We start from the raw sequence: 13656 nt of genomic DNA on the forward strand, positions 1-13656 counted from the left end.
CTCCGGAAAAAAAAGAAAAGAAAAAAAAATAGCAACAAAAATCATTTTATGGTTGGGGGTCACCACAACATGAGTAACTATACTAAAAGGTCCCAGCAGTAGGAAGGTTGAGAACTACTACTGGTTTAGAGGATCTGAGTCCATGACCATCATGATAGGGAATGTGGCATCTGGCTTGGTGAGGTCTCATTCCTATCTTGATCACAAAGCACTAGACAGAGAGCTAACTGGGAATCGCTTGAGCTTTTGAATCTCAAAGCCCCGCCTCTTCAATCTCCTTTAACAAGACCACTCCTCCTAATTCTTTTCTTTCCAGGTTCACCAACTGGGGAATCTAGCATTTATGCATATGAGCCTGTGGGGCCATTCTCATTCAAACCTCCTGTGTCTGTTCAGCTATCCTTTAACCCCAGTGCCCAGTAATCTGCTGGGAAAGCCCTCATTACACATTCATCGTCCTCCACAGTCTGAGCTCGAGAACATTTCTGGGCAGTTCTTGAGGAGAAGTAGGATTTCTAGAGAGATGGAGAAAGTTTAAGAATGAATTCCTTGGGGCTGGAGAGATGACTCAGTGGTTTTGAGCTCTGACTGCTCTTCCAGAGGTTCTGAGTTTAAATCCCAGCAAACACATGGTAGCTCACAACCATCTGTAATGGGATCTGATGCCTTCTTCTGGTGTGTCTGAAGACAGCTACAGTGTACTCATATATAGCAAATACATCTTAAAAAAAAAAAGAACAAATGCCAAAAAGAAAAAAAAAAAAAGAGAGAGAATTCCTCATCTAGTACAGAGCCTGATATGTAACAGATACTCAGTAAAGATCTGTGGAGTGAGTGGCCTGGACTCATTCGTGGTTCAGGTTTATTTAAACTGGGCATAGAGGCACATCCTTTAACATTTGAGAGCATTTGAGAGGCAGAAGCAGGCAGATCTTTGTGAGTTTGTGGCCAGCCAAGGATATGTAGGCAGATTCTGTCTCAAAACCAAACCAAACCAAACCAAACAACAACAAAACCCAAGCAAACAAAACCAACAAGCACATCGTTATTTTAAAAATATTTATTTGTGGGGTTGGGGATTTAGCTCAGTGGTAGAGCGCTTGCCTAGTGAGCGCAAGGCCCTGGGTTCGGTCCTCAGCTCCGGAAAAAAAAATATATTTATTTGTGAGCACCGATGGACAACTTTCAGGAGAGAGTTCTTTCCTTTGGTGTGGATCCCGAGGATCAAAATCAGGAGTCAAGCTTGGTGGCTTTTACCCATTGAGCCATCTTGATTGTCCTTCCTTACATTGTGGATTAAGATTTTAATAAATTTAAAGCAGAGGATTTGTTGACCAGGACCCTCAGAAACCAGGAAGATGCAAACGTTCCTTAAACAAAGAGGCGATGTCCTAGGAGCAAAGCCAAAGTTCCTGACAAGCCCGCTGATCCGGGTGAAAGAGCTGTGGCTATGACTACGCCAGAGTTATACGCCTCCGACTGGGATTCAGAGTGCAAAAAGGGATTTCCTGTAAGTGACAGGCTCCCCACTTCAGGCAGCTCCTCTGGCCTAGGTTTCCTATCCAGCCTGTTGTAACTGAGATCAAGCACGCTAAGCTTGGCTGGCAGCCCTTTAGGTACGTGCTCCAGCCCAGTGAAAGATAGATTGAGCGAGTTTAGCTGACTGGGCCAGTCACAGCTCGGAGTGCCAGCAGTATCCCGCAGTGAATTGTGACTGAGATCCAGTGCCTGCAGTGGCACTCTTGCTGCGGCCAGCGCAGAGCACACGCCGCTGGTCGTCTCCATCCCCGCGTTGCGCAGCGCTAAAACTTGGAGGGTCGGGAATTTGTGCGGACAGAGGGCCGAGATCAGTCCTTTCTCGCCCAACTCAGGGTTGTCAGACAGATCTAAGGTGGCAAGGGCAGGGAAGACGCCGACCTGTTTGCAAGAAAAGTTGAGTGAGTGTGCTTGGGCAATACTTAGTACCTTGAGTCCAGGCTTTAGCCACTGCTGCAGTTCTGCGAGCCAGGTATCCGTTGTTGCCCACGACACGTTGCGGAGGCTCAAGGTGTTGAGATCGGGTCCGGTGGCATCCAGAAGCGGCGAAAGCGCGGTGCCGGTTACCTCGAGGTTTTCAAGAGTCAGTTCCCGGAGGCCAGAATATCCGAGCACACGCAGGGTTCCGAATAGAATCTGAGTAGGAACCCGCGCGGACCGCACAGTAAGCCTCTTCAAGGGCAGAGACCTGATAATATCAGTGTACTGCCCCAGATTTGCTTCCGTGTCCACACGCTTTAGAAGGTACTCCAGGCTGCGACCGCCGCCGTAGAACTCCACGTCTTCCGCCCCCGCGCATAGAAAAGCGCTGGACCAATTGGGCTGCGGATCTGAGAAGTTGCAGTAGCAGCGGACACTTTCCTCGTCCTGGTCCAGCTCACAGGGTTCTGGTGTGGCGGGAGAGGCATGCACCAGTGTCAAAGGCAACAGCAACAAGCCGAGCATAAGCTTCTGAGGAGAAAGAAAGGGTCAGAGAGATTCCAGCCAGATCCTGAGATTCCTCAGGTTGGCTCCAGTTCCACTCCAAGACAGTCTGACTCACCATGGTCGGTAGATTCTGAGAGTGGGAGCAGCCCAGACAGGCTCCGAGAAAGGCTTCAGTTTCTTTCCTTTACAGCAGCGTTCTCTGGCTTCTAGGTTACACAGGCTGGTTTGACCAATTTGGCAGCCCCTGTAAGTTTATGTAATCCTGGGATGTCACCCTGTCCCTTCCTCTGTGAACTCAACTTGCTTCCCCACTTCTCTTCCTCCTAACAACCCTACTCACTTCTAGTAAATATTGCAATGAAATGTTTTGCAGGGAGGGACGGAAACAGGAAGAATTCTAAGTGGCATTAGGGCATTCTGTGCCAGGAGGATGACCGAGGCGCCCCGGGCTTGTCTGGTACATACAGGAAAAGGGTGAATCACACAGTGCCTTAGATCAGTATTCTTTTTTTTTTTTTTTTTTTTGGTTCTTTTTTTCGGAGCTGGGGACCGAACCCAGGGCCTTGCGCTTCCTAGGTAAGCGCTCTACCACTGAGCTAAATCCCCAGCCCCTAGATCAGTATTCTTTTGCTCAGTCCCATCAGTTCAACTCCATTTCCCCCATAGTCATAGTACTAGCAATTTTCCACCGTCCGAATCCAAGCCCTTGATTTTTTTTTTTTTTTGAGTGTAACTGGACACTTGTGGAAAGATTGTGAACTCATCTATGGGTTCCAGAGGCAGAATACAGCTCAAGGTTGAGAGTTAATATGAAAAACAGTTCTCCCTTCTCCCTGTTCACTCCGTTGTTTATTAGTTCATTCTTCTCTCACTCTTTACCTCTCCTTTCTCCCCATGGTCTCTCACTCTAGTAGCCCAGTCTAGCCTAGCCTGGAACTGGCAATTCTCCTCCTGCCTCTGCCTCCCAAACGCTAGGATTATAGGTGTGAGTCGCCATGTCCAGCTTGTTCAATACCTTTCTTTAAAAAGCTAGCTTGGCTAGAGGGGCATGCCTTTAATCCCAGCATTTAGGAGGCAGAGGCAGGCCAGCTCGAGTTCAGGGCCAGCCTGGTTTACAAATAGAGTTCCAGGACAGCTAGAACTAAATAGAGACCTTGTTTCAAAAGCAAGGTCTAAAGTAGTTTCAGAAAGAGTCAGCAGCAGACTGTGAGTAACTTTGTTTTGCCAGACAGAATTCGGAACAGGCTTTGACTATGTTTACCCTACAATGGTAACAGGAGAAAGTCTTGGCATCGGCTCTTCAGCCTACCCCATCTGGAGGCTGTGGCCAAGGTCAGGATCAATGTTTTCTTTTCTATGGTCCTCTAACCCAGTGAGACAGCTTGGTGAAGGACTGCTACTGCTATGTTCTATTAAAGATCAGTCTTCCAGTGTTACCAATCTCTTTATTGGATGTAAGAGGCAGGAAGCCCAGCTCAACTGTGACTCCTGCCTCAGGAATGTCAGTGGAAAGAGTCCTTATAGCCAGTTATCTCTGACTATAGCTTACTGTCTGAAACCCAAGGCTTCAATTGGGTCACACCCCCTTGGGCAAGCCTCCTTCAATACTCAGATGCTATTTTCTCCTGGTCTTTTGGCTCAAGGTTGCCAGGCATGTCTGACAGCCTGGAAGAAACTTCCCCCCTAAAGTGGACGAGCCATACAATTCTTTTGTCAGCTACTTGGCATCTAGCACCCAGGTCCTAACCATCTCTCCATCCTTTTGTTATTAGTTCTTACTGGAAGCCTAGTGTCCTTTGGAGGCTGGGTCTCTTGAGAGGCAGATCCACCGAGCTGACACTGAAGGGAGGTACTCCTTAAGGAGAATCTAAGTCCAGAGAGACAGCCAGTAACAGCCTCCAGCTGCCCCTCTGCTCGCCTTTCTGTTTCACAGGCACAAAGCTTGCACTTATTTTTGCAATGGCTTTTTTGTCCCAAGAAAGCTTCCTCATTTAGCTGTGTGACTGAATGCTATTTGTCACCTGATCTGGTTGTTCCACCAGCTCTCACCAGGCCACCCCCTAGCTTTCTTGCCTGGCCCCTTTCTTCTGTTCCTAAGAATTTTTTTTTTTTTTTTGGTTCTTTTTTTTCCGGAGCTGGGGACCGAACCCAGGGCCTTGCGCTTCCTAGGTAAGCGCTCTACCACTGAGCTAAATCCCCAGCCCCATTCCTAAGAATTTTATCACCTAATACACTGCGTTGTTTGACTTATAATACCTCCCGTCCTACTAATGTACATGTCTCAGATTCCCATTGTGAAGGTTCTAATTCTAAAACAAGGGGATGGTGCATCCCCCCAAATATTATTTACCTCCTCGATTTGAAACCAGGATTGGACACGTGAATATACTTGGTGCCTTAGAATGTTTCAACCAGGGGCCGATACAGGCCTTCTATTTACCATAAAATTGTTAAAGAGCCCGTGCATTCCTCCTCCCCAGTCCTCCTGGGCCCTAATCCAATCCTGGTTCCTCCTGCCCCTCCAAAAACTTTCCAGAGCCCCACAACAGCCCCCATTATATACAATGATTCCAGCCCACCCAGTTTATTTCCCTCGGGCCCCCTTAACCCCCTGAAGATTAACCTTCCCAATACCAAAAATTTGATTCTCACCTTGATCAATCAGACCTTTTTGACCTTAAACCTTACAGATCCTAAGTTAGTTGAAGATTGTAGGCTCTGCTATCATTCCCAACCCCCTTTTTATGAAGGAATAGCTGTGGTTGGAGACTTTATCCCCATAAATGATTCCCACCATTGCAGATGGCAACCAGGGGAATGGAATGGTTTGTCCCTGTCCCAGGTGTCAGGGCTGGGGCTTTGTGTTGGGGGATCTCATCTCCCCACCACCTTTGTAATCAAACCATAGCCCCTGACAAATATTCTCAATATTTATTACCTCAAAATGATGCTTGGTGGATTTGCCTTGATGGTCTCACCCTGTTTTACTACTGAGGCTTTTTTCACTGATAGTTCTGATTTTTGTGTATTGGTTCAATTGGTTCCCCATCTTGTGCATTATCATTCTGAAGAATTTTTCCACTTGTGGGACCAGTCATTCGAGTCCCCACCCGCTGTGCTGACTAGACAGCTCAGAGAACCCATCTCAGCACTCACCATCTCTGTACTCCTCGGTTTTGGGGTGGTGGGTGCAGGAACAGGCATTTCTTCCCTGATCTTATCTAACTCCAGATATCAAGAACTTAGTGCTACCACCGACGCTGATGTCCAGAGGCTCCAACAAGGGGTCAATGATCTCTCTGACTCCCTCTCATCCCTCGCAGAAGTGACCCTTCAGAATCGCAGAGGACTCGATCTGCTCTTTTTACAACAGGGAAGACTCTGTACAGCACTCACAGAAGAATGCTGCTTCTATGCCGATAAGGCAGGAATAGTTAAAGAGAGCATGAAAAAGGTCAGAGAAGGTTTAGAAAAGAGAAAAAGCTGAGAACTGGTATCAAAATTGGTTCTCCAACTCCCCTTGGTTGTCCACCCTGCTTCCCTCTCTGTTGGGCCCCCTAGTAGGCCTTCTTTTGCTTATATCTTTTGGCCCTTGGGCACTTAATCGTTTAACCAGCTTTATTAAACAACAGGTAGATAATATAGCAACAAAACCTATTCAGGTCTAGCTATGGAGGATGCCTTTGATGAGGGCCAAGATCACCTACACATCTCCTCCTAGCCCAGGCAAGGACATTTTTGTCCTTCAGCCAAATGAGGCCAACATTCTTTTCTGCCGTTGTCCTGATGTCTTTGCTGAAAAATCAATGAGTTGTCACCCCTGCATGCTGAGCTGGACAGTCAATGATGGGTAAGAGAGTGATATATTCACAATAAAGGGCCTAAGACAGGAGGGCCGCCATTAGCTGCTGCCTTATCCCATGACGGACCCTGGCCACAAGATTCTCTTGGCCATGTGACAAATATCACTCCAACCTAAGACAGACGCAGTTCCCAAGGGGCTCATTCCAGGACAGCACGGCCATTTGGCCACCTTTTCATTTGACTATAAGGAAGGGGGAGATGTTGGGAGTGATGCCCTTGAAACCCTCCATTATTGATGTTATTATTATGGTTAGAATTAAGTATGACTGGGTTCATGGAAAATCCCCAGCCAGCTGCAGAAGACTAATACAAATCTGGTGGTCAAAATGAATAATAATATGATAAAGCTGTGACCTTGCTGAGAAATACATCTGACCCCAAGACGCCCAACGTGATGACCTGTAACCTTTCTGAAAAACCAACATCCTGCTGACTAATAGATATGACAAACCTGTGACCTTTCTGACATCCTGTCAACATCAGCCTATTCCCTGATCACACGAATATTGTGTCCTTGGCCTGTGTAAATGTTTAACACTTCCCCCTCCCTCTGTTACCCCTATAACGGTATAAATTCAGCCTTGGAGAAAAATAAAATTGTTGCCTTGATCAGACTCTTGTCTTGGCGTCCTTCTTTGTGTCTCTTGTCCCCCATTCTCTTTCAGGTATCCTCAGCACCCTCGTTGACACAAAACAAAACAAAATGTGGTATTTGATAGTGGTACATTGGCCAAATCACATTGTACAGCATTCCTAGAATTGGGAAGCAAGGTTTATCATCATCGTCATTGTTGTCATTGTCATCATCATGGTCATCATGGTCATCATCGCCGCCGTCGTCGTTGTTGTCGTCGTCGTCGTCATCATCATCATCATCATCATCATCATCATCATCATCATCATTTTTTAGAAGATTTTATTATATAGCCCTGGCTGTTCGGGAACTCACTATGTAGACCGACCTAGCCTAGAATTCACAGAAATTCATTTGCCTCTGTCTTCTGAGATTAAAAGCATGTCTCACTATGCCCAACTAAAGCAAGGTGTTTTTCAAAGCAGTTTTTGACCAATTTGGCAGCCCCTTTAAGTTTATGTAATCCTGGGATGTCACCCTGTCCCTTCCTCTGTGAACTCTAATTGCTTCCTCACTTCTCTTCCTCCTATCCTCACTTCTAGTAAATATTGCAATGAAGTGTTCTGCAGGGAGGGACGGACACTCTGCTGGATATTCCAGATGTCCTCACTTTTTTCTTGTCTTGACCAAGAAATTCAGAGTGCCTTAGACAGTCTGTCTTAGTTAAATGTCACTTTTTTTTTCTGAACCCAATCAGGGAGTCTGGACATTAAGGTATTTAGGTTGTTAAAACACTAAAGAAAACCAACACCAGACCTTAAGCTTCCAACCTCAGACAAACTTCCTGTGACAGACATATTTAGGAGGAACCTCTTTCCCTTGCTCTGTGTCTTGAGGATGGCACAGTCCTTGGTAGGTAAGCACTTTAATAAGTGCATTAGATGGATCATCTTTGCATCTGCTGCTTCTTTCTTTGGAAACCTGATGACGCCATCTCTAAAGGGTTGGAGGTGCCCCGCTATGAGAACTCACTTGCATCTGCCTTTGTGGGTAATTCCAGCTTCTAATTTGGCCTGAGGGAAGCATTTTCCATCTCCACTTTGCTTTCTCATTTTCCCACCAAGAACAATTCCAGTAAATTTGGAAGTTAGAGCTGGACTGTGTTGAATGAGAATTAACTAGTATGTCACTGGTTTTGATAGAGGGAAAGAAACCAGTGTCCCATAGGTGGAAGACTGCAACCATACAGTTATAACAGCCCGCACAGGTTTGTATCCCTAGACTTCTGGGGAGAATTCTACTTGGAATTGTGAGTGTGTGTGTGTGTGTGTGTGTGTGTGTGTGTGTGTGTGCGCGCGCGCGTGCGTGTGTGTGTGCACGCGTGTGTGTTGCATGCTCTTATGCAGATCAGAGGGTGACACTACTGTCTCCATCTATCACTCTTATTTCTTACTCATTTGCTTTATTTTTCATTTATTCTCTCATTTATTATATCCTGACCGAAGTTTCCTTTCCCTCTCTCCTCCCAATTCCTCTCCCCCAAGCCCCACTCTTTTAAAGACAAGATCTTTAAGAGATCCGTCTGCCTCTGCCTCCTGGGTCCTGGGATTACGGGCATGTGCCACCTCACCTGATGAAGATATTTTATTTCCGCAGAAGTGTTAATTGATGAATAGCTGCTTGTCTGCTCTCAAGCCAAACAAGGAAACCTCAGAGCATACCGCCTATTGTATATCCTGTTGAGCATTCTCTATATTTCCGGAATCATGCGTCAAATCCAGGCCAGGTCATTGTGACATCCCTGATGAGTTTCACTAAGCAGAGCTGACTATACACATACTAAGAGCGGAGGTTGTGAGACCTGGATAAGTTTCTTGACCTTAGATTTCTGGATTCTCTCTCTCTCTCTCTCTCTCTCTCTCTCTCTCTCTCTCTCTCTCTCTCTCTCTGTGTGTGTGTGTGTGTGCGTGTGTGTACGTGCACGCATGTGAGGGGTACACATGTGGTGGACAGAGGTTGATGTCCAATGTCTTCTCCTACTGCTCTCCCTCTTATTTGTCTAAAACAAGGTCTCTTAAGGAACCTGGTGCCCATCATCTCGGCTATACTGGCTAGCCCTGCTATCCCCTTCTCTCCGCCTTGTTCAAGAGTTGGGGTTACATGTGTTCTACTTGTCTTACCAACTCCAGGGATGATCCAAACTCAGGTCCTCACATGCTCGCAAAGTAACACCAAGATGATGGTAGTGCAGGGTATGGGTCTGGGTCTTGTGGAGGTACCAAGCTGGCAGACAGGTGGATACAGGAGGCAGTTTGGGCAGTGGTAGCTGTCTGAATGGACTCTTCAGGCAGGACATAGCTTTGGCAGGGACCTCATCTCATCTTCTCCACCAGGAGTTAGATATGTGTTTAAGAGCCTATTTGGGCCAAGGAGTGATGGTACAATTCTTTAATCCCAGTATATGGGAGGCAGAGGCAGAGGCAGAGGCAGAGGCAGGTGGATCTGTGAGTTTGAGGACAGCCTGGTCTACAGAATAAGTTCCTTCCAGGACAGCCAAGGGTACACAGAAAAAAACATGTCAGAGAGGGAGGGAGGGAGGGAGAGAGGGAGGAAGGAAGAGAGAGAGAGAGAGAGAGAGAGAGAGAGAGAGAGAGAGAGAGAGAGAGACTGACTATGAGACTATTCTGGGGTCAGCAAGTGGTCAAGTGTGCGCCATAAGAGCCTAACATCTGAGTTCAGGCACCAGGGCCCGCTTAAAGATGTAAGAAGAGGGGAACTGGAGAAGTGGCTCAGTGGTTAAGAGCACTGACTGCTCGTCCAGAGGTCTTGAGTTCAAATCCCAGCAACCACATGGTGGCTCACAGCCATCTGCAATGGGGTTGGATGCCCTCTTCTGCTGTGTTGGAAGACAGCTGCAGTGTACTCACATAAATAAATAAATAATTTTAAAAAAAGATGTAAGAAGAGAACCAATGAACCAGCTCTCTGACTTGCATCCATACATGTGTAGTGGCATGTACATGCCTCCTTCCCATCAATTCAGAGGAGGAGGAGGAAGAAGAGGAGGAGGAAGAGGAGGAGGAGGAGGAGGAGGAGGAGGCGCCACTGCTATAAGCTTGTTGCAAGAAGAAGAGGTCCAGACACTAGCTCCATCACAGCAGGATGGTACATAGTAGGTGATCAGTATGTCCTGGGGTTGGAAAAATATTGGATTTGGAGACATGGTACAAGGTGTTAAATCTGTACATATTTAACTGACTGTTTTGTGGTAGAGACTCCAAGGGGACAGAACTAAATTCAGAGGAAGGAGGTTGATGTGAAAAACAATTTGTGGAGAGACCTATAGCTAAAAGCATTTGCTCTCAGCCTGGTAGGTTGGTTCACTGCACCTAGATGGCAGTTCAAACCCACCTGCAGCTCCAGGTGCAGGGAATCTAGCACCCCATTCTGGTTTCTGGGAGCAGTAGGCACACAATGGTGTATATACCTATGCACACATGGCCAAAACAGTAAGACATATAAAGTAAAAATAAATCTCTTTTTAAAAGATTTATTTTTTTTGTGATTCTGTTTTTGTTTTTTATGTGCATTGGTGTTTTGCTTGCATGTATGTTTGTGTGAGGGTGTTGGAGCCCTTGGAAATGGAGTTACAGAGAGGTGTGAGCTGCCATGTGGGTGCTGGGAACTGAACTAGGGTCTTCTAGAAGAGCAGCCATTGCTCTTAACCTCTGACCTGTCTCTCCAGCCCAAAATACTTTTTTAAAAAAAAGAACAATTCACTTTTTTCATTTGTATTGTTCCTGAACTTGGGGTCATAAAAAAGAGTATTTATTTGGTGTGACTGCCTCAGAAAGAGGCATAAAGATATACAGGGAGCTCCCCCACCATTTAGCTTCAGGATCGTGAAGTGAGGTTAAAGTTATTTTTTAATATTTATTTAATGTACACGAATAAGACTGTAGCTGTCTTCAGACACACCATAAGAGGGCATTGGATCTCATTACAGATGGTTATGAACTTCTATGTAGTTGCTGGGAATTGAACTCAGAACCTCTGGAAGAGCAGGCAGTGCTCTAAACCTCTGAGCCATCTCTCCAGCCCATGAGGTTAAAGTTTATGGAGAGGGTCTGGGTTACGCATATCTAAGCAGCTCCCCAGTCTAGGGGTCTTGCCTATCATTATCTGACTCTTAATCTCCCTAGCAAGAGGTCTGAGAAGCCTTCAGCATTGTGTGAAATTGCTCTTTATAGAGGATAAGTTCTTCCTCTGGCCAGTACCAGGGTTTATTTAGGCCTTTTCTTTCTTTTCCCAGCACAAATTCCTGAAACTTGGATGGGAAGTCCCTCCTCTGCCTGGCATGAGGAGAGAAGCCACGTTTTTTTTTTTTTTTTTTTTTTTTTTTTTTAATTATTTATTTTATTCATATGAGTACACTGTAGCTGTCTTTACACACCAGAAGAGGGCATCGGATCCCATTACAGATGGTTGTGAGCCACCATGTGGTTGCTGGGAATGGAACTCAGGACCTCAGGAAGAGCAGTCGGCACTCTTTTTTTTTTTTTGGTTCTTTTTTTTGGAGCTGGGGACCGAACCCAGGGCCTTGCGCTTCCTAGGTAAGCACTCTACCACTGAGCTAAATCCCCAGCCCCAGCAGTCGGCACTCTTAACCGCTGAGCCATCTCTCCAGCCCGAGAAGCCACGTTTTTAGCTTTAGGTTTTTTCTTTTCCCAGCATGAGATTTCTGGAGAAAATTCCAGTTTCTTGGGGGTCCACTATTTCAGTAGTCTGATAACCAAAAGAAGAGAGACAGAATTGTCTCTTCAAGGACCTTCCTTCCTGTGAAGCTACTTACAGCATTTTGCCTTAAGAGTAAAGGCACCAAGGAAAGTCGTCGTGTCACCAGAACAACTAATTCTCTTGGAGCTGAGAAGGAAGTATGAGAGAAAACCATCAACAGATTATACTGCGACTGAGTGACAGTTTTGAAAGGGTCAGAGAGAAGAACAAGGAAACACGTGACTTCACAAAGGAATGGGTTTAACCGGAGAGAACCTGAGGAAGAGCCGACTCTAGCTGAGGAAAACCAGAGAGTTTGTGGACCCCTTATAGACTGGGGATAGTAACAGGGAGAAAGGAGGAAAGGATGGAGAATGGGCATGTCTTAGTTAGATTTCTATTGCTGTGATAAACATCAGAAAGAGCTTGAGGAGAAAAGAGTTTATTTCATCTTACAATTCCAGGTAGCAACAGTCTATCACCGGGGGAAGTCAGAACAGGAAGCAAGGCAGGAACTGAAGTGGAGACCATGGAAGACTGATGCTCATTGGCTTGTTCCTCCTTTCTTGCTCAGTCTGCCATTTTATAGCATCTAAGACCACCAGCCCAGGGATAGCACCACCCATAGTGAGCCAAGAAAACGTAACAAAGGCTATCCATTGGCCCATATTCTGTGGGTATTTTTTTCAATTGAGATTCCTTCTTCCAAAAATGACTCTAGCTTGTGGCAAGTTGACACGAAACTAGCTAGCACAGAGGGTCAAAGGGCTTCCTTTTTGTCCTGAGACTGACTCTTGCTAGGAGTGACCACGGAATGAAAGAAATCAACTAATTCATAAATATCTCTATTACTAGGTGTTATCAGAGGTCCATAGGATGGGTGGGTGTTGGGGTACATTGTGTTAAGAGCATTGGTTACTCTTCCAGAGGACATGGGTTCAATTCCCAGCATCCAAATGGCAGTTGAATATTATTTTTACAAAACGAAACAAAACAAAACAACAAACAAAACTAATTATACTGGATAGTGGTGCTTACCTTTAATCCTGGCACTCAGGAGGCAGAGACCTGCAGATTTCGAAGTTCAACTCGCTTGGTCTACTACACAGGTCTCAAAAACCAAAACCAAAGCCAAACCAAACCAACCAACCAACCAACAAACAAAAAACCCTCAACAACAATAAAAAAACCAAACCAGAAAACTACCGGCAAACCCAAAACAAAACTTGTCGTTAACTTTGGTTCCAGGGACTCTGATACTGTCTTCTGGCCTCCACAGACACTGAGTACAAACATACATTCAGGCAAAACACTCATACACATAAAATTAAATACATGTTTATTTAGACTAAAAGATTTATTTTTAGTTACCATCCCACCCTCTTTCTAAAAGGGATCCTGTTGCAGGATATTTTGACCACATAAAAAGTTAGTTTGTAGAAGAAATCAGCCGTGTTTGAAAGGGACTTCAAGTCACAAATTAGAGAAAGATTTGACAAAATAGAATATGCCCAACTCTCATGAGAAGAGAGAGGAAAGAGAAGTTACTTAAGGGACAGGAGAGGGAGAGGGAGAGGGAGAGAGAGAGAGGGGGGGGGAGAGGGAGAGGGAGAGAGAGAGAGAGAGAGAGGAAGATGAGGAAGAAGATGAGGAGGAGGAAGAAGAGGGGGAGGAGGGAGGAGGAGGAGGAGGAGGCGGCTGCGGCTGCAGCAGCAGAGGCGACAGAGGCATTTTTATTGGGATATTGTACAGAGACAGGTTGCAGAGAGAGAACAAGGTAAACACACAAGTGAAGACAGATGGATCTGGAGAACGAAGAGCCAGGACTAGAACAGAGTAACAGAGATAGTTTGAGGTCTGAGAAATTGGCAGTTAAGGAGATTAGGCCTAAATCTCTGTTTCCAAGAGCTGGGCAATTCCAGACAAGTCCAGGCCTCAGAAGCTGCCCAACCACCTGGCCTGAGGTGACGACAATGGTC

At 45.8% G+C, this 13656-nt stretch overlaps 1 protein-coding gene across 2 annotated transcripts; it reads right to left on the reverse strand.

Annotated features, from left to right (window-relative positions):
• Window positions 1–1045: 1045 nt before the first annotated feature.
• Window positions 1046–2897, reverse strand: Cd14 (CD14 molecule). Of its 2 annotated transcripts, none has more exons than XM_006254603.5 (2): window positions 2579–2897; window positions 1046–2484 (listed from the first exon to the last, which is right to left on the reverse strand). In XM_006254603.5, exons 1-2 carry the CDS (start codon window positions 2579–2581, stop codon window positions 1372–1374), a joined length of 1116 nt encoding a protein of 371 aa, XP_006254665.1. In that variant the 5' UTR covers window positions 2582–2897; the 3' UTR covers window positions 1046–1371. The 2 variants fall into 2 exon arrangements, with proteins under 2 accessions (XP_006254665.1, NP_068512.1); NM_021744.1 differs by having other exon boundaries at window positions 1049–2487; window positions 2579–2646.
• Window positions 2898–13656: the final 10759 nt, after the last annotated feature.

This window comes from Rattus norvegicus, chromosome 18 (assembly GCF_036323735.1).
Source record: "Rattus norvegicus strain BN/NHsdMcwi chromosome 18, GRCr8, whole genome shotgun sequence".
Taxonomy (NCBI): domain Eukaryota; kingdom Metazoa; phylum Chordata; class Mammalia; order Rodentia; family Muridae; genus Rattus; species Rattus norvegicus.